At 38.0% G+C, this 20,445-nt stretch overlaps 1 protein-coding gene across 10 annotated transcripts in view; it reads right to left on the bottom strand.

The window, feature by feature from the left end:
- LOC126319942 (A-kinase anchor protein 9-like) overlaps positions 1-20,445 on the bottom strand; it is a 490,541-nt gene that overhangs the window by 155,696 nt on the left and 314,400 nt on the right. For 5 of the 10 annotated variants that reach the window (XM_049993656.1, XM_049993664.1, XM_049993690.1 and 2 more), the window contains 3 exons: positions 14,715-14,882; positions 13,739-13,780; positions 853-957 (listed from right to left, as the gene is read on the bottom strand). In XM_049993656.1, the coding sequence (XP_049849613.1) occupies positions 853-957; positions 13,739-13,780; positions 14,715-14,882 (315 nt within the window). The remainder of the gene's footprint in view (positions 1-852; positions 958-13,738; positions 13,781-14,714; positions 14,883-20,445) is intronic. The other 5 variants (XM_049993713.1, XM_049993721.1, XM_049993728.1 and 2 more) reach the window with 2 other exon arrangements.

The following is a 20,445-nucleotide window of genomic DNA, read 5'->3' as shown; positions in this document are numbered from 1 at the left end:
ATTTTGCCTTATATTGAGTCATACAACAGATGACAGTAATGTCTCAGGAAGAAATGGATGATGCACTTCTAGGAAGAGACTTTCCACACCCTTTAAAGTGCATGTCAAGGTAAGAGTTATGTGCAGAAAAAGGGACACATCTAATGTTTTACAACAATCACTACCATTTTACAAAGATAAGAATTCCAACATTTTATTTTAAATTTATTCATATTTTCTTTTACACTATAATAGGGAGGGTTAGACAGTGGAGAGTATTAGGTCTTCTCCACTCCATGCTGCCATAAGGAACAACATGTAAAAAAGTGTCACCACTTTCATACAATACTGGCAACATAATCCAAGGAAAAGCAATTGTGTTTTTACAGAACTATACATTTAAAAATGGCCTGCACATAACAAAAACACTCAAATATTTTGCATAAACTGAAACCCCAGAATACTCAACAATACATTATGAAACAACATACAACATTTAACAATTGTGGCACTATGGCCGCTACTGCATCATTACGTTTTTTCACTATCATTAGCAAAACTTGGAACTTCAGGCTCACATTGATAGCTAAATACAAAGTGAACAAATAGTATGTGGTATGGTGATGATGTGGTGTGGTGTGATGTGATGCAATGTGATGATTTGAAGTGATCTGTACATTATATATTACTTAACAAATACCTATGTACAACATTAACTGTAGTTTGTGTACAATATGGGATACTGTTAACTGCAATAATGGCTTTTGATTCAAAGGGAAATACTGTGTCATTGCATATCAAATGTGCCATATCTTTTGTCACACACAGTTATACAAACAAGACATTCTGAAATGCAACAATCAATACAGTCACCTTATCCACAGCTGCTTTCAATTCTCCCTCAATCTCCTCCTTTCTACTGGTTTCTTCAGAATGAAGTAAATGGGTTTCTTTCAGTTGTACTTCCAGTGCCTCAACCTGATTACAAAATTCTTTATTTCAGCATATTCCTCAAACACTTGATATTTCTAATGCTTTATAATTAGGGTTAATAAACACTAAAAATTAGAATCTTCCATTATGCACACTGATTGAGACTGGAACAAAATAGTTATGCACTTGCCTGTCATGCACCACAATTTGTCTACTTTAGGCAGTGTATTTTTTTTCAGGGAGCTCAAGGACAAAGATGAACACAAAGTCAGCTTTAAACATTAACATAACAATTAACATGTGTCAAATCAATATGCTCTTCAAGCAATATTTGTGATTAAAGCAATATATTTCCCGTATTGATTTTGGTCACCTAACCAGATGACAAATATAATAAACTGAACATAAAAGATAATCATGGTACAGCCACATTAACTATTCTAAGAAGAAACAATAAATTATTCAGAAATACAAAACACCAATCACGTACATTCTCTTATGTCAAATTCTCTTTAATTTCCAGTACAAAATAACAATAATTAATGTTAATATTATTCATGACAGTGTAGGTTTATTTTTATTAAAACAGTATTTAAGGGAAGGAAAGAAGAGAGACCAAAGTAAAATGCACGCTGATGACAAGTTCTTTAGAGAATGAGCGCAGTCTCAGACTGAGGAAAGGAATCAGCCATGTCCTATTCAAGGGAATCATTCTGGTAGTTGCCTTAAGAGATCCAGGGAAACTATTCCAAACCTAAATTAGAGGTTTGAACCACTGCCCTTCCGAATGTGAATCTGTACCACCTTGCTTTGTAGCAGCAGGTGTTTGTAGTTCTGACAAGAAGTAAGGTATCCACGTGGTCTTAATGACAATTGCTGAATGCTGATCATATGTAGGCAAAATTAGATGTGAATAAAATATACCATTTTCATGCCACAAAATACTCAATTTTCTAGCACAATAAAATTATGAGCATCTTCATTATGTTCATTTCTAAAATTACACACTTATATTTGCTTTGTAAATGATACACCAACTGTGTTATGTTACTATCTCTCTCATTAGCACACTGAGTTATTTACCATATTTCTTTGTCTACTATCATCCTCACTACCAGTGAGTCTCGCTCAGACTGGGGCCTGAGTGACATGACCTTCCTTTTTAACCTTTCCCAAACTGCCTGTCTGTCTTCTCCAAAGAAGGAACTAATAGCTGTGAAAGCTAGGTTTTCATTGTCACTTTTATGACTTTTATGTGTGTCTTTTGGCAGTAATAAACATTTCACCCCCTCAAGGTAAGTAATTTCCAGCAATTCTGACTCAAAATTTATTATTACATTTCTCAATTATGATGCTTTTTCCCATTCCCTGAGCAAGTTAAAAACGGTGTGCACAAAATCACATGACTTAAGATTGTGCTGTATTTTTGCATGTATTTATGGTTCTTCAGTCACTGACCATTTAGCTTCTTGTCTAAGATTTTATCAGCAACACCGGGCAACATTTTCCATAAATTGTCACTCTTCATTGCCATTAAGAGTCTGGAATTGCTTCAGCTGCTTAGATATTGCTAATATTGACATGGTTTACTTTGTTACAAAAGAGGAGCAATGGCAGTAATACCTAGTACAATGCCATTGAGCAATTACATGCCAATATGTAAAACCTTGTACTGCTCACATTATTGTAAGAAAATGAAATGCTTAGAGCTGTCCTTATGATCTTATTTATTATGTAGCTACCAGTTTCAGAACTTCAATGCGCCATCTTCAAACCTTAGTTGATGCTGAAGTGATTATCACGATCCATATGCATGTAGCACTCAAACCATGGTGGAGTGCTGGTATCACAGTTACAGATAGTCTGCATGAACCAGTTATGTTGAACACTGATGCAGCATGTATATGGATAGTGATAACCCCTTCAGCAGCAAGGCCTGAAGATGGTAGCTACACAATAAATAAGATCATAAGGATGGCTGTAGGTATTTCATTTTCTTACAATAGTGAAGAGCCAAAGTCAAGTCAAAAGGATGGACATACAAGAAGTCACATTATTTTCTTTTAGCACACATAACCAAGGTTATTCTAAGATTGCTGGCTACATGCAACAAAATGTTAAGGAATCACCGGAAACAACATTGACTGAAAAGTGTGAGATGTATAATGAGGGTGAGAGAATACACGTATTCTTTAATCCTGCTAATTATTTTAACTGGAAATAGTGTACCTACTAACAGTGATACTTGGTAACTAAGGGATCACAGTTTTTGTATCACATTTTATACGCCTGTAAATTCGGCAAAACTATTATTTAGTGTCATTTAGTTCTGCTAGTATTGGTTAAGTAAAATGATAATTACCACAAAATCTAGGTCTGATCCTGTTCACAGTGTACTTAAATCTCAACTGTTGTGAAATGGCTTATGGGACTAATGAATATAAATATTGAGGAAGTATTTATAAACTACTATTAGATGAAAACAAGGACTAACCATGCATGTCAATCAGTGAACAATGACAACATTAGTTATTTCTGAATGCCCATAGAATATAAAAATTGTCAATTAAGTGAGTATGAAATGTGCAACCCAGACAGTGGGCACTGAGCTATAGATTAGTGATTTTTATTTAGTTTTCCTACTTTAATTTTCTCCTGATAACAACTTGGACAATAGCTTGCTGTCTAAGTGTACCCAGGGCTCTCTGAATGATTCAAAGCCTAGCTTGATAGATACAAATTTTAAGGAATGTATTCTTGTATAAACTCTCATTGGAGCTGATGAAGTGACAACACACCATAATCATTTAGTAATTCTGCACCTAAGAATGCACACCATCAGCCACAAATCCTCTCCTACATACTGAGCTTGGCCAACCTCCCTAACATCCCAGTCTTCACCACTGCCTCCCACACCAATAACAACTCATAATCACAAGAATCAGTCACAACTGCACAGTGTTCTCAGCCTCTCATCTAAAGCACTCTGCCATCCTGAATTACCTGTCCTATCCAAAGATCTCAATTTCAGCCATAAACCTGCATTTAATCATGCTCCTTTCATGTAATGTTAACCAGAAATATCACTTTGCAACCCAATCCCAAAACCTTTCCAACAGCAAACATGACACTAAATCATGCCTTGAACAGTTCTGACAACAATCCCAACTCGATCCACCACCCCTACCTCAAAATCATCCCTTCCAAGAATTCCTCCAGTCCAGCATTGCTTCACAACCCTTCCTCAGGTCCCTACAACATGATCCTAACCTGTCCTCTGCCGAACTCCAAGCACTGTGTTCCCTAAAAGCAGACACATGCTCTACCACTGTGGTACTTGATTGACAAGAGCGTATCAGTGAAGGTCTATGCCAGCTGTCTGACACCTCTACATACAGCACCTGTCATCAAGATCTCATCCATGTGATTCAAACTGAGCTGCAGTCCTTCCTAAAAACATCAGACCTATCTCAAGGACTTACACCTTAATCCACATAACTTCTTATCACACCCAAATCATGCACCCCCACCTTTTGCTTCTTCCTAAGATCCACAAACCCAATCATCCTGGCCGGCCATCCCATAGTTGCTGGCTTCAAAACACCCAATGAAAGTATATCTGCCTTAATTGATCAACACCATCAAGCCGCAGTACAAAGACTTTATTCCTATATTAAAGATACCAACCATTTCCTAGATCGCCTAAAATCTGCATCTTGCCCACTCCTGCCACACAACTTGCTTATCACCATTGATGCCATCTCCCTCTACACCAACATTCCCCACGTACATGGTCTGTCTGCTGCTGAACATGTCCTTAAGCAACACCATCTGTTTCCAAATTTATGACATCCCTCTTGCTCACCTTAATCAACTTTATTCTTACCAATAATTACTTCACCTTTGAGGGGCAGACATAAAAATATATTAGGGTTAGAGTCATGGGAACCAGGATGGCTCTGTCCTATGTCAACGTTTTCATGGGTTGCTTGGAGGGGGCTTTCCTAGGGTCAACAAGCCTTCAGTTACTGATTTGTTTTAGATACATTGATGACATCTGTGCCATATGGACTCATCATGGGGCTAACCAGTTAAAGTTCCTGGAATCACTATGTACCTTCTCCCAATTACATTTCACATGGTCACACTCCGAATCCCATGCCTCTTTCCTTGGTGTTGACCTCATCCTCACCAAAGGCTAGCTACACAGTTCTGTTCACATTAAATCTGCTAACAAACAGCAGTTCTTACATTCTGATAATTTCCATCCTTTCTATGTCAAACATTCTCTCTCATACAGCCCTGACATTTGAGGCAAATGTATTTGTTTGGATGCAGAGCCTTTACAACAATGTACCACCATTGTCACCTCAGCCTTCACTGGATGTAATTATCCCACCAGCCTAGTTCAAAGTCAGATTTCCCAGGCCATCACATCCAATCCTGTAACTGCTGATCCTTCCAAAAAAACAACTTGGAGAACACCAGTTGTCACTCGCAAGGGAAACTGCCCATTGCACCCCCCTCAGATTTAGTGGTAAGAGTGTTCAGTGTACAGCCTGTCAGAAACGGGACACAGATCAAGCATGAAAACAGGAAGAAGGTGACTGGACTGTGAAAAAAAAGAAAAAAGAAAAAAAGAAACAATGAACAGTCCGAGAACAAGAAGTGCAATACAGAGCAGCCAGATAGAGAAATGGCATCATGGATAAGTGGTTATGGTATTTGACTGCCATGTGGGTGAGCTGTATTCAAACCTCCCTTCTTCTTCTTCTTCTTCTTCTTCTTTTTTTAAATCATACTTGTGTCTGCGATGTGGTGTAACATTTGTTTGCAACAGTGAGGTATAATGATATAATGACAGTTGATACTGCACTACTCTATATGCAGCTGTAAGAAAGTGGGTTTCTAATGGAAACTGCAAATGTTGATGGCAAGGTGATAAGCCCACCAAATCCTCCACTGGAAAACACGTCTGGTGTGACATACACATCATTAATGACAGTATGCATGTCATACAATAGGAACCTCTTACCGGCGCACCTAATTTGTACAACTGGTAAGTAAGTGAGATACACGTCCCTGCCGATATGAGTGTTCGTATGAATGTAAATGTGATCACTCCCAAGGAAATAATGAAAACATAATAGTTTGTCACATAAGCTGTAACACATGAATCCAACAGTTCCACAATCACATAGTTTCTCTGTGCTCTATCAAATCATATGTTTTTAATGTTTTTGAAGTTGTGTTGCATTTTGGGGTCTTGACTCTTGAATTCCTTTGTTGTAACATGGTTCACAACTGTTTTTGTTGTTGTTTTCATTTCTGTGAGATGTCTGCTTGGTATCTCACCTGCTTTCACTATTCATCACATTCACTTGCAATGGTAATGTATTCTTATCACACGAATCATATTCTATAACGAATGTACAGTACGACAACTGCCACGACTACAGAAAGATAGCAAATGCTTCAATGACTGGATGGACAGTTCATAATGTTGTGGGAGAAGAAGCAGAAGAAGAAGAAGAAGAAGAAGAAGCACACAAGAGAGTTTCTAACATGGCTTGCCTGCTTGGCAATCCAGCACTATGACCACTTACCCACTACGCCATTGCTAATTCAGGCTGCTCTCTATTGCACTTCTTGTTCTTGGACCGTTCACTGCTTCTATTTGGCTTTTATTCACAGTTCAGAACAACTTCTTCCTGTTTTCATGATTGATCTGTGTTCAGTTTTTGATGGGTTATCAACTGAGTCATCTGAACACTAAATCTTGGGAGTGCAGGCGGCTGTGATAGGGAGTTTCTCTTGTCAGTATTATCCCTGGTCTTGAATGTATTAATCAGGTACTTTGACAAGGCCATGACTTTGTAAAATCATGCCTTGAAATAAGATCCATTTTGTCTGAGATTTTTCCCACCACAGCTTGAACAGCATTTTGTCACCCTCCCAATCTCCACAATATCCTTGTCAGACCCTATGCTCCTCCTGCACCCATCTCCCTGCCCTATGGCTCCTACCCTTGTGGCCGTCTCTGCTGCAATACTTGCCCTACACAACCTGCTACCACCACCTATTCTGGCCCTGTAACTGACAAACATATAATATCAAAGGGAAAGCCATCTGTGAAATGACACCTCATAGACCAGCTGCTGCAGCTAGGATTAATGGACATATTGGCAGTGAGTGTATACCAAAAATACACAATATCCTGTTGCAGAGGAAGATCTACAACATGACAGTCGTGACCTTGGTGCCTGTTTCAACATACACAACATCTGGATTCTTCCCCCAGACACCAGTTTCTCAGAACTCCATAGATGGAAACTAACGCTACAACATGTCCTTGATCTCGACACCCACCTGACCTTAATCTACATGAATTCCTTCCAACTCAGCCTTTCTTCACAGTAACTACTCCTTTCTCCACTCCATTTTAGTTTCCTACATCTTTCATTTTCTGATCTGCCTATTTTTTGCCATCCACCCTCCCACCTCTGTTACATACAATGCACTTAGCTTTTCACTCTGATTATTAACTCATGTACTTGCACAATGTTTTAGTAGTAATCTCTGTCTTGCATATTAATCTGTCTTCCACCTTTAAGCTCTCAGGTTTTCAAATCTTGTCTTGTGTAGTCCCCAACACTCAGACTTTCCTTTCCATCTCATCCGGTAAGTCTGCCCTTACCCAGGGTTCTGAGTAACTTTTCCAAACTGTAGAACTGTACCCCTTTTCCTAAACCCCTCCTGTGCTTTTCCTTCACCCCTCTTACTTTCCCTTCAACTCTTCTTCATGGAAGAAGGAGCCAACAGCTCCAAACGCTTGCATAAGTTACACTTTTTTGTATGTGTCTTCTCCTGCCACCCCTTGGTGAGATGATTATTTATCCATCGAGTTAAATTATATTGTTATAATGTAATTCATCATGTTTGATCATCACAGACACAGACACCTAAATCTGATGGCATTTATAATCACTGACTTTCCTCACTCTGTTCATTAACTTGAGTAGATTGTGGCCAGTGTTAATATGCTGGTTTCCATGAATTAGGTGCAAAAGATTTAAAACTGTAATAACTATGGAAAGAGAAGCAGTTGTGAAACTTGAATATATTGTTCACAATAGTGTTGCACAGAACTACCAGAGGCAATGTGTGTGTGTGTGTGTGTGTGTGTGTGTGTGTGTGTGTGTGTCATACAGACTCACAGCAAACAACTGCATGTTAACTAGTAAAACAACAGTTGGGGCCACAAGAGTCAGAAAAGAATGTTTGGGTAGTCAACTTTCCCGAACTGCTCTGACACAGCATTCCTAGATACAACAAAATGAAGGGGTTGAAAGAATGGAGACAGGGCAAACACAGACAAAAGTGGCCTGGTCAACAAAATGTTAATCCTTCTATTTTTCATGGGCAGTTTCAACTATTCCTAAGCTGAACAACAGCAAAGTTCAAGTAAGGACAGACAAGGACAAAGACCTGCTTTAATGAATAAAATTTTCTCTTATCGACTCAAAAGAATAGGGCAGTAGCCCATTCCCAATTACAGACTTTACTGACTGCCCTACTCTGAGCTATTGAATGTAATATTACTGAGTACTAGCGACAAGAAGGTTTCATGAAGTACATATGTATGTCACTAAGCCAATCATTTGTTACTGCTTACCAATCAGGATAGATGGGATGGGTTGCAAGAGCACAACAACAAGTACACAGAACTCTTCAGATTCACACCCATGCAAGAAAAATTATATTCACTTTCTACTGGGCTCCAACAATCTGCCATTACTAACATCACACAACACTGAGGTACACTAATGAGCCAAAATATTATATAATCACCTGCTTAACAGTGTATTAGTCTGCCTTTAGAATGCAACACAGCAGCAACTCAGCATGGCATCGATTTGACAAGTCCTTAGATTATTTCTGGAGGCATGTAGTTTACACGTTAAGTCACACAATTACTGTAAATTATCGGCCAGTGGTTTGTGGGCACAGAACTGGTTCCAGATAGCATCCAAATTTGTTACACCAGGATCAGATGTGATGAATTTGATGACCAAGATACCAATGTGAATTTACTATCATGCTCCTGAAACCACTGTAGCAGTTATTGTGGCACTGTGACACAGTGTTCCTGCTGGAAGATTTCATCCCTGTTCAGGAAGACATCCAGCACGAAGGAATGGAACTGGTCTGCAATAATGTTCACGCAGTCCACAGCAGCTATAGTGCTTTAGGTAATAACAATGCGGGGGAGTGCGTATAGATGTCTGTGTGGTAATGTGTGAAAGTGTGCGCATTTACTAGACCAAAAGCTCACAAATCAAGTGTACATACTGTTTTCTGTGTGCCACATATCAGTCTGCTATATGTGAGTGGTTGCCTTTTATTTTATTTTATGTATTACTCAGTCGAAGATTTCCATTATTGTTAAAATATTATGTTTGTGAGAGCTATTAAACCTTTACTGATATAAACACTATTGTGTCTTCCATCTTCATTTGATATTAGAACTCAGAAAAAGTAACCTGCTAAGCTAAGGTACACCCCCCCCCCCCCCCAAGCAAAACACTGCCCCACTGACCAACGCCCAAGGGGCATTTTGAGCAGGCCACTTATCAACACGCAACCATCAAGCTGGTGTAACAAGAAATGTGATTTATCTGCCAACCCCAGGCAACATGTTTCCATCGATTCGCAGTCCAGTCTCGATGATCCTGTTTCCACCGCAATCGTTATTCACAATGTCATTGCATCAATGTGAAAACACACAGGAATCATCTGCTGAAAATCCCAATGTTTAAAAATCAGTGCTGAACTGTGTGTTCCACAACACCTGTGCCTGCATCGGCATTGCAGACTGTCACCAGATCTGCCATAGATAGGCACATATATCCTACTTTACATATCGGGTATAACTTCTACCTCCACATTCTGTGATGAGATGTTGAAGTCCAACACCTTGTCACCTACACATGGTGTCACCATCCTTCTGCCACTTTCCGTAGCTGCTCATGACAGCAGCACATGAACAGCTGGCCAGCTTCACTGTTTCCAAGACATTCGCTCCTAGGCACTGGGCCGTAACAATCTACACTTTGTCAGAGTCACTTATATAAGTGGATTTCCCCATTTGAAGTCCATATCATTATTAGAATAATTCCCATTTATCTCTGCTGTGCTTATACTCTTTCCTTAAGCTATCATATTTCGTCAACATCAGTCTTGCGGTGGGCAGTAGTCATAACATTGTGGCTCCTCACTGTATATTTACATATTACAACAAAGCATTTAGAAATGTAAGAATACAGAATGAAATGATAGTTTGAGATAACATAGGAAACAATGTGAGAGTGGTACAGAGCTGAACAAGGTACAACTAGCAAATAAATTATGCCGCGTGACACTTGATACTGTGGAGTAACTCTTGATACATGACACTGTCTTCAGAAATAAAGAAATAACTATGAAGAAAAGAATGATAACAAGGTTGACTATTATGATTAAGAGGAAATATAAAATCAAAAGTGTGTAACCATGGGCATCTGCAGAAAACTTTCCAAGAGGGAGGCAAGTTTGTAAAAAAAAGCGCAACTGAGGAGATCCTGCTGTATATTAACAAAAGTCTGTATTAATTCTGCTCTGATGAGTGAAGACTCACAGAATAAACTTTTAAAGGAAAGGCTTGTTCAACTTGGATGTCATTTACAACACTTGGTTTGCTTATAAAATTTCAGATCTGATCAGGTTACTGAATTTGTTACATTTCTTTCACATTTTCTGTTTTTTAGTCTTGGCTGGCATAACTGAAGTTGAACAATATGTGTTTTAAAAGGTACTTTTTAAGGGTTGTTTAAGTAAAATGCAGCCCATGGGCAGTAAAAGACTACATGAATGTGGGAAACTGAACGAGACAACCCTCACAATTGGCAGGCAGAATCAACTTTTTGCAGCCAAGATAATTCTTGTATTTGCTGTTTGGCACATTAACTGAAATGCGGAATTCATAGCTAGATCACTGCATGTGGTGCTGACACACACCCATAAACTTTCAGAAGGTCCCAATAAGATGATATTTCCTCAAGCTTGAAATTTCACACTCCTTTCTCACTCTTCTAGTGCACAAAACTGGTATTTTCGTTTTTTGAATTATGTGTTTGGGGTCCACAGATAAAGTATAATCCTGTAGATGCACATACCTCCATACCTCTGTCATGTAAAACTGAATGTAGAATCAGCAAGCCTTAATGAGGTTTCCTTGTCCACAAGTAAATGGTAAACTACTGTTGTGATTCTATCTTGCAGTAAGGGAATCATAGGAATTGGAGATAGATAACTGGCAAGTATACTGTCACCACATTTACAATATGCTGGGAACTGACAACAGCATCCATGTAACAGGGTTCTGGACCAGATCTTTTCTGCAGCTGGATAAGGGCTGAAGGAGAAAGTAAGACAAAAAGATTGAAGCCGTAATTCTGTGAAGGTTCGCATTCATCTTGTCTACAGAACAGCAATGAAATTGTGGCCCACCAAGGAATCAACATAATTCCCCATGAACAAAATTATAACTAAGAAAACCCAAGATACTGCTAAAGCTGCATTACTTCTCACCATAGTTGGTAAAGTTTGTTAAATCTGCATTTCAGTGATGTAACAAACAATGACTGTAAGATATTCTAGAGAATTCTGTAATTACTTAAAAGGTTGTACCAGATTCCATTGTCCTCCTTTGGGGATGCCTGTTTGTGTAAAACTTTGAATGGAAGCAGTTCCTTAATTAGTGGTTTCTATATTAATTCTGATGACTTGGTTTGTTTTGTCTATGAATTATTTGTAATAGCAGGTAGAATTTGGGAGACTGAATGGTACTGCTGTGATATCATAGTAAAACACAACTATTTTGCCACTTCACAGTTCCAGGTAGAAGTTGACTGGTAGTATTCAAGGAATTGATAGATTTACTGGTTTAAAAAGATGTTTGTAATGTTTGTAAATAAAATAGAAAGAAACTTCCACATGGGAAAAATATATTAAAAACAAAGATTCCAAGACTTACCAAGCGGGAAAGCGCCGGCAGACAGGCACATGAACAAAACACACAAACACACACACAGAATTATGAGCTTTCGCAACTGGCAGTTGCTTCGCCAGGAAAGAGGGAAGGAGAGGGAAAAATGAAAGGATGTGGGTTTTAAGGGAGAGGGTAAGGAGTCATTCCAATCCCGGGAGCGGAAAGACTTCCCTTAGGGGAAAAAAAGGACAGGTGTACACTCGCACACACACACACACACATATCCATCCGCACAGGCTTGTGTCTGTGTATGTGCGGATGGATATGTGTGTGTGTGTGTGTGTGTGTGTGTGTGTGTGTGTGTGTGTGCGAGTGTACACCTGTCCTTTTTTTCCCCTAAGGGAAGTCTTTCCGCTCCCGGGATTGGAATGACTCCTTACCCTCTCCCTTAAAACCCACATCCTTTCATTTTTCCCTCTCCTTCCCTCTTTCCTGACGAAGCAACTGCCAGTTGCGAAAGCTCGTAATTCTGTGTGTGTGTTTGTGTGTTTTGTTCATGTGCCTGTCTGCCGGCGCTTTCCCGCTTGGTAAGTCTTGGAATCTTTGTTTTTAATATGTTTATAATGTTTGTTCAATATGAATTATGGAAGAAGTACAATGGATTGTTCCATCTGTAAAGCAATTCCTATGACTTTATATTAGTGATGAAAATAATTGATAACTTAATGACTATCATTAAACATACTAAGAAATGTTTATGACAATTATGATAATGTGAGACGACTCAGTTAAGAAAACTATAGCAGACAAATAAGAGCCAACTGGGTTTTTGTTTTAGGTAAGCTTATGTTTTGTTTTAGGTAAGTTTATGATCAAATTCAGAAAAAACCACATCAAAGCCTGATACACATGCAAGCAGTAATGAGCATCAATAAATTTAAATGTACTACCAATCAGTTTTCAGTTACCAATGACAGTACAACATTATGGATAAAAACTAAGTCACTCAAGAGTAACCAGCTGTTGCAAAATCTTGGCAGTGTATTACAATATTAATTGGACCAAACACTTCAATGTTGTTAACAAAATAGAAGCTTTATAGGCCACACCGCTTTGACAGACTTACAAAATATGTCATTTAAAAATTTTTGTCGTAATATAAAATAACGGAAGCTGACTGATGTGTAGTGCATAAAAACATGCAACAGAAAACAATATTTACACTAACTTTTGAGCTCTTGCTCTTTCTTTAGTAAAAGAACACACATTCACATGCACAACCACACAGATACGAAAACACATACACCCACAGCTGCATGTTTCTATGTGCTACACATCAGTTACCTACAGGTGAGTGGTTGCCTTTCCTTTATTATATTATTATTCCATCCAAGTATTTCCAGTGTTATTAAATAATTGTCAGACAGAGTTATTAAATCTTCTTCAATATAATCACTATTACAACTTCCATCTTCATTAGATATACAGAATCCAGAGAAAATAACATGTATGAAGAACACTACTTAAATTGGAGAGGGAAAAAATCATTAAATTTGAGTTAAAAATTAGTACTGCTGGATTTTCTGAAGGTGTTAAATGGTTACTGTTTAGCAGAAACTGTTTTAGCACAAATGCAAACAAAGACAACAGAAACACAAATACATAGCTACAGGTAATGCCAAAGGTAGCACCCCCAATGCGTACATATGACAGTGAGTAACAGAACAATTAAGCAGGCAGCAAGGCAGATAGGTTAAGCCAAGAATTGAGACAAAACAATTACACATAAAAACTCACTGACTGAACTATGCTGAGCTGCTCAGGAGCCCACCGTTCACCCTTTTGCAAAGAGAGACAACGTGTTAGAATGCAATACAGAAACCCACAAAATTGGCTACACATTCTCACCAGCTAATACGAAACATGTATTATATCACTTACACCTCCTGTTGATGTTAGTAGAAAGAATATAATACCACATGACTCAAGATATATACAATTTTCTTGCCTACAAAATGGTCAAAGCAAAACAGAAAGAAACCTGAGGCAAGGTGACTACTAACATAAATACCTATACCTAGCACCATTCTTCGTGGACATACCTCAGACACATGTTAATGTATATATGTTTCTACAGTCATGGAAGCAGAGATGATGTGCTGTTTCAAAACAAAAATGTAGTAATTTTTCAAGAGTCTGGAATTGAGTCAACAGTGTCAGACCACCATTCAAATTCAACACAATTTTCACATTACACAAAGGTGAGGAAAAATTATTCAAGCTGTTATTCAAATTTCTGCCTGTTGAAGGAAACTTGTCTGGACTAAGTAGTGAAACTGTTTAGGATAATGCACACTGTGATATGCCTTACAGTTTTCTTTTGTAAAGATGCAGATTACTGACAGAGAAATCCACTCAAATAATTATGTTTTAAGGCAGTTACTAACCAAAGCCAGTAAATGATAATTGTATTATTTGTTGTATATAATTATTTAAGACAGATATAAATACTCTGGAAGGTTGATGAAACCATGGGCATCTAGTTCAATAAGGGCAAAACCAAATGGCCATTTGAAATCATATAAAGGTAAATGAAATCAGCACAATCTCTGTAACATACATATTCTGTACATGTGGGGCACTTCATGCATGAAATGAAGAAGTACTATGAATCTTTGCCAAAGTTGTAAATAAGATGAAAGTGATAAAAAGAAATAGAATTCTACAGAAGACAAAATTATAATCCTTTATGGGTAGGAAATGTGTTCCTCACCTCCTTGACTACTCTTTCATAGTCATCCTTATCTTTTTCCCTATCATGCAGCCGCTCTTGTAATTTTTTGATTTCTTGTATAAACTCATCCCTTTCCTGCTCTCGTTCTGCAGCTTGTTCTTCAAGAAACTGGCGAGTGGACCGCAGCAATTTGTCTGCTGCTTCTACCTGGTTTGAAACATACAACTTGTGTTCAGTGCTTGTCACTGTAAGTCAGCGCAAAGAGAAGTACAGTTACAATGACTGCCCTCACATCCTAACTAATTTGTTACCCATATTATGCAAAATTATACAAAACTGGAGACCGCTGCACATGCATATAAATCTGCTACTATAGTTTCCAAATAATATTTTTGTATTATGGACATATCTTATCTACGGAGAAACTACTTGATACTGACAAATGTATAGTGTAGCTACACCTGCAGAAATTGCTCAAGTATAATGGACCAATCTCATAAGAAATATTGTTCAGTGCCAACCTTAGCTTCAGAGGCATCTGAAAGCAAACCGATAAGATAAATGGAACACCTTCAGAAGGCCAATGAATCTAGAAATTCTCAAGAAATTATTGATACAATTTGCCTAACATAAGGAACACAGTCTTAAACTAATGTAATCAAGCACATAAGCAAAAAGCAAAGCATGCAGATTTTAAGCAGTAGATACATGGGACAGACAAAAGTATGGAAACATCAAAAATACAATAACACAGTATAATGCCTAATATGGTAAGGAAAACTGTTGGTATTCAAAACAGCTTCCAGGTCCTGTATAGTTTCAAAGGAATCGTCTACCATTCTTTCTCCAAAACTATAATTATAATGGAGGGGAATAATGATCACACATCCTTCCCTTCAAAGTAGACAACAAAGGCTCAATAATATCAAGATCTGGTGACTATGATTCCATGGGAGATGCAACAACTAATCCTCATGCTCACAGAAGCATGGTGCCCATGGAATATCATACTATGGCTACCCACATCATCACCAAAATCCTGCCATGTTTCACTCTCGGCAGAAAGCAATCTGCATCAAAAACTTGGAATGGTATACCATATGTAAACTCAGCCAGAACTTGGAAACAGTGTGAAAAAAAGGCTCATCTGACCAAATGACTTTCTCACATTGTTCCATAGCCCATCCCTTATGGCTTTTGCACCAAGTTTTGTTGCTACAGCCATTTGCATCACTGATGAGTGGTTTTGAAATTCCAACTCAAACTGTAATTCCCTGCTTATGGAACTCCCTTCATGTTGTTTCAGTTGAGACAGGGTTCATGAATGTAACATTCAGTTCTGCAGTGACATTTGTAGCTGCTGTCCTCTTACTTTTTGTCACAGTCCTTTTAAATGAAGGTCTATCAGAATCGACACACACTTTCACCCACATTGTGACTTAGCTAATGATGTTTTTCCACTTTTCCTGAAAGCAGTATAAATCTTCGCTGAAGGTGACTCTCGAAACACCAAACACTTTGGCTGCCTTGGTTACAGAAGCACCAACCATAAGAGCACAAACAATTTTCCCACATTTGAGTTTACTTAATTATTACATAATGCACCCACAGCTACACAGAAAACTGCTCTGACCATGACCGACACTTGCAACTTACGGAGGACATTGCACAGGTGCTGTTTACGGTCAAATACACCAACGCCACTTGCAGGGCTGGCTACCATCATGTTCAAGCATGCGTTCCTCACACTGTTTCCATATTTTTGTCCAACCTTTGTACACACAGCACATTATTAATACAAAATAAGGCCCACAAGTATACAAAACAGAAAAGTTTTTATTGAATTAAAATTCCTTATGAACACAGGGCACTGTAAAAGACACAAGACAGTGGCATTCCAAAAATTCAGCATACTTCTTACAGTACAAACCATGCAGGAATTCCCAGTCATTCTGTTTTGTCAACAGGAAATAACTAAAGCTTTTACGGATTAGTGAAGTGCTGTGATTCATATTTTCCATTTCTTTTAATTGAGCATATAAGAAAATTAGTTCATTGGTAGTTCTAATTCTTCTTGAGTTGCCTTATACAGTTCTATGGTGATGTGGCATCTACTGATCAGTATCATGTTGTCTGCAAAACAAACTACTGAGTTAATGTGTAACAGAGAAGGTAAATCATTTATGCCAACGATGAAAAGATGTGGACAACACACTGTGCCCTGGAGCACACCAGTCTGAAGTCCCTTAAATGAAAACCGTAAATTTTTAACTAACACAAATTGACCTCTTTTGCTTAAACAGGACTTGATTACAGCTAAATACTAGTTGTTTAGGCAATAACATTCCAGTTTGCAAGCAAGATATTAAAGGTTATACATTCAAAGGCTTCACTGAGATCACAAAGTACAAAAAATACCAGTTCTTATTTTCAAATACAGTTAACAGCTGATTAATAGTTTCAGTAACAACAGCAGAGATATTTTCACCACAATGCAATCCAAACTGTCAGTAGGAGAAAAGATCATGTTCTTCTGAAATAGTTATTTAGACATTTGTACGTAAGATACTCAAAAGCTCAGGAGTAAATTGGAACAACAGAAATTGGACGATAAATTTAAGGCCGATACTTATTCCCATTTTGAAGATTGGTGTAATTTCAGTGGTTTTGAGTTTGTCTGGGAAACAGTTATTAAAAAGGAAAGTTAGTGACTGACAGATTAGATGTATCTTTCTTCTTTTCCTTTGTTAAATTACAAAATTTGACAATCATTAACAGTTCACACTTGTAGAGTTAGAGAAATTTGAAACAGATTTTATACCATCATTAGGAGTGATAACATTACATTGGAAAGCATCCACCCTAAGTGGATCAGAATCAAGCAAATCTAATGCACATGCACAATTTTGCTCAATTTTATTTTGCAGCTTACTTACTGAGGTTACATATTAATCATTTCCTCTTTTCGGGTCCAAAAGTACAGAATGTGTATGGATTACAAAGTTTTATTGTTTGATAAAATCCCGTGCTTTCACATTTGTTGGTACCTCCGTCTATGTACCATTCACAGGTAAGCTTTTCAGCTACGATCAGGTTTTCTTTGAAGGTTTCCATACATTTTATACAATCTCTTAAAGCAGTGTCCTTCAGCATGTGCCCTTGTTCACAATAAGTTTTATACATTCTGCAAAGCTCCTCTGCAAACTGAGCCAGATCAACCTTATACCCATTTAAACTTCTATTTCTTTTTTTTCTTTTTTTTTTTTTTTTTATTATGCTGGCGATTAGTTTTGATTGATACCGGAAATGAGTACTGCCAATTAGTGTGGTTTTTTAAGAAAATCATGAGAAACTATTCAACAATACCCTTACTAATTTATATGTTCCATACATTTGTTAATCCATCAATAAATAATTTAGGTGTAAAGGAGATCACACACCAAGCTGAGGAAGTGCTAACAAAAAAGAAAGAAAACTAGCTAACTTTTGTAAATCCTTTCTCGAGCTCGAGGGTGTGTGCACACGCTCTAGCTCAAGAAAGAACCTCCAAAAACTAACTAATTTCCTTCCTCTTTTGTGTGGGCCTAATGATGACTTGGCACTTCTGCTACTTGGTGAGTAGTCCCCTTTAAGCACATAAGCACAACCGCCCAACTGCACCAGCACACGTACGTGCATATATGCTAGAGTGTGCAAACGCGCGCGCGCGCGCACACACACACACACACACACACACACACACACACACACACACACACAAATGCGCATGCGTGCGTGCAAACGCAAACGCAAACACACACACACACACACACACACACACACACACACACACACACACACACACACACACACAAACTGTGTGTCACTGAGCACTTCTCTTTTGTGTGTGCCTGTCGATGACTCAACACTTCCGCTATTTGGTGACTGGTCTCCTTTACCCTGAATTATTTACACTGAACTTTCTTACTATAAATAAACAAACTAACCTATTCTTCTTTCTATTCTCTTATGTCTCCTTTACCCTGAATTATTTACACTGAACTTTCTTACTATAAATAAACAAACTAACCTATTCTTCTTTCTATTCTCTTATGCATGTAACACTAGGCTTACCATTGATGGATGTGTCTGACTATGACCATTGTTCACAATAAAATGTGAAAATACTGATTTGTCATCTCCAAGAGTTTCACCAGCAAGTATGGCATCAAATATAACTCTTGAAAAAATCAACTACAATATTATCAAATAAACCCTTATACCATGTGGGGTTGAAGTTTGTAAATTCAAAGATATGAAGATATTAAAAAATGTTCTTGTATACTGTTCACCAGTGTTTGCCATTTATATGTTGAAATCACCTTGCTATCAATTTTAAATTTTAATATTTTCCTAATAAACTGTTCAAATGTTTTGAAAAATGTATAACAGCTCAACCTAGAGACCTATATAAGCTAAAAATTGTGATATTCTCAATATTCAGTCGTTGTTGTAGTCTTCAGTTCAGAGACTGGTTTGATGCAGCTCTCCATGCTACTCTATCCTGTGCAAGCTGCTTCATGTCCCAGTACCTACTGCAACATACATCCTTCTGAATCTGCTTAGTGTAATCATCTCTTGGTCTCCCTCTATGATTTTTACCCTCCATGCTGCTCTCCAATACTAAATTAGTGATCTCTTGATGCCTCAGAACATGTCCTACCAACCGATCCCTTCTTCTAACCAATCTGTGCCACAAATTTCTCTTCTCCCCAAGTCTATTCAATACCTCCTCATTAGTTATGTGATCTACCCATATAATCTTCAGCATTATTCTGTAGCACCACATTCCGAAAGCTTCTATTCTCTTCTTGTCCAAACTATTTATCGTCCATGTTTCACTTCCATACATGGCTACACTCCATACAAATTCTTTCAGGAACGACTTCCTGACCCCTTAAATCTATACTCAATGTTAACAAATTTCTCTTCTTCAGATGTGCTTCACCTGCATTGCCAGTCTACATTTTATATCCTCTCTACTTCGACCATTATCAGTTATTTTGCTCCCCAAATAGCAAAACTCATCTTACTACTTTAAGTGTCTCATTTCCTAATCTAATTTCCTCAGCATCACCCGACTTAATTCTACTACATTCCGTTATCCTCATTTTGCTTTTGTTGATGTTCATCTTATAACCTCCTTTCAAGATACTGTCCATTCTGTTCAACTGCTCTTCCAAGTCCTATGCTGTCTCTGATTGCAATGTAATCAGCAAACCTCAAAGTTTTTATTTCTTCTCCATGGCATTTAATTCCTACTAGGAATTTTTCTTTTTTCTGCTTGCTCAATAGACAGATTGAATAACATCAGGGGTAGGCTACAGCCCTCTCTCACTCCATTCCCAACCACTGCTTCCTTTTCATGCTCCTCGACTCTTGTAACTGCCATCTGATTTCTGTACAATTCGTAAATAGCCTTTTGCTCCCTGTATTTTATCCCTGCCACCTTCAGAATTTGAAAGAGAGTATTCCAGTCAACACTGTCAAAAGCTTTCTCTAAGTCTACAAATGCTAGAAACATAGGTTTGCCTTTCCTTCTAAGATAAGTCATAGGGTCAGTATTGCATCACGTGTTCCAACATTTCTACAGAATCCAAACTGATCTTCCTCAAGGTCGGCTTCTACCAGTTCTGTAAAGAATTCGCGTTAGTATTTTGCAGCCGTTGACTAATTAAACTGATAGTTTGGTAGTTTTCACATCTGTCAACACCTCCTGCCTTTGGGATTG

Source organism: Schistocerca gregaria, chromosome 2 (assembly GCF_023897955.1).
Source record: "Schistocerca gregaria isolate iqSchGreg1 chromosome 2, iqSchGreg1.2, whole genome shotgun sequence".
In the NCBI taxonomy this organism is placed as follows: domain Eukaryota; kingdom Metazoa; phylum Arthropoda; class Insecta; order Orthoptera; family Acrididae; genus Schistocerca; species Schistocerca gregaria.
Note: the sequence above shows the minus strand (reverse complement) of the source record. Positions and strands in the feature narration are given on the sequence as shown.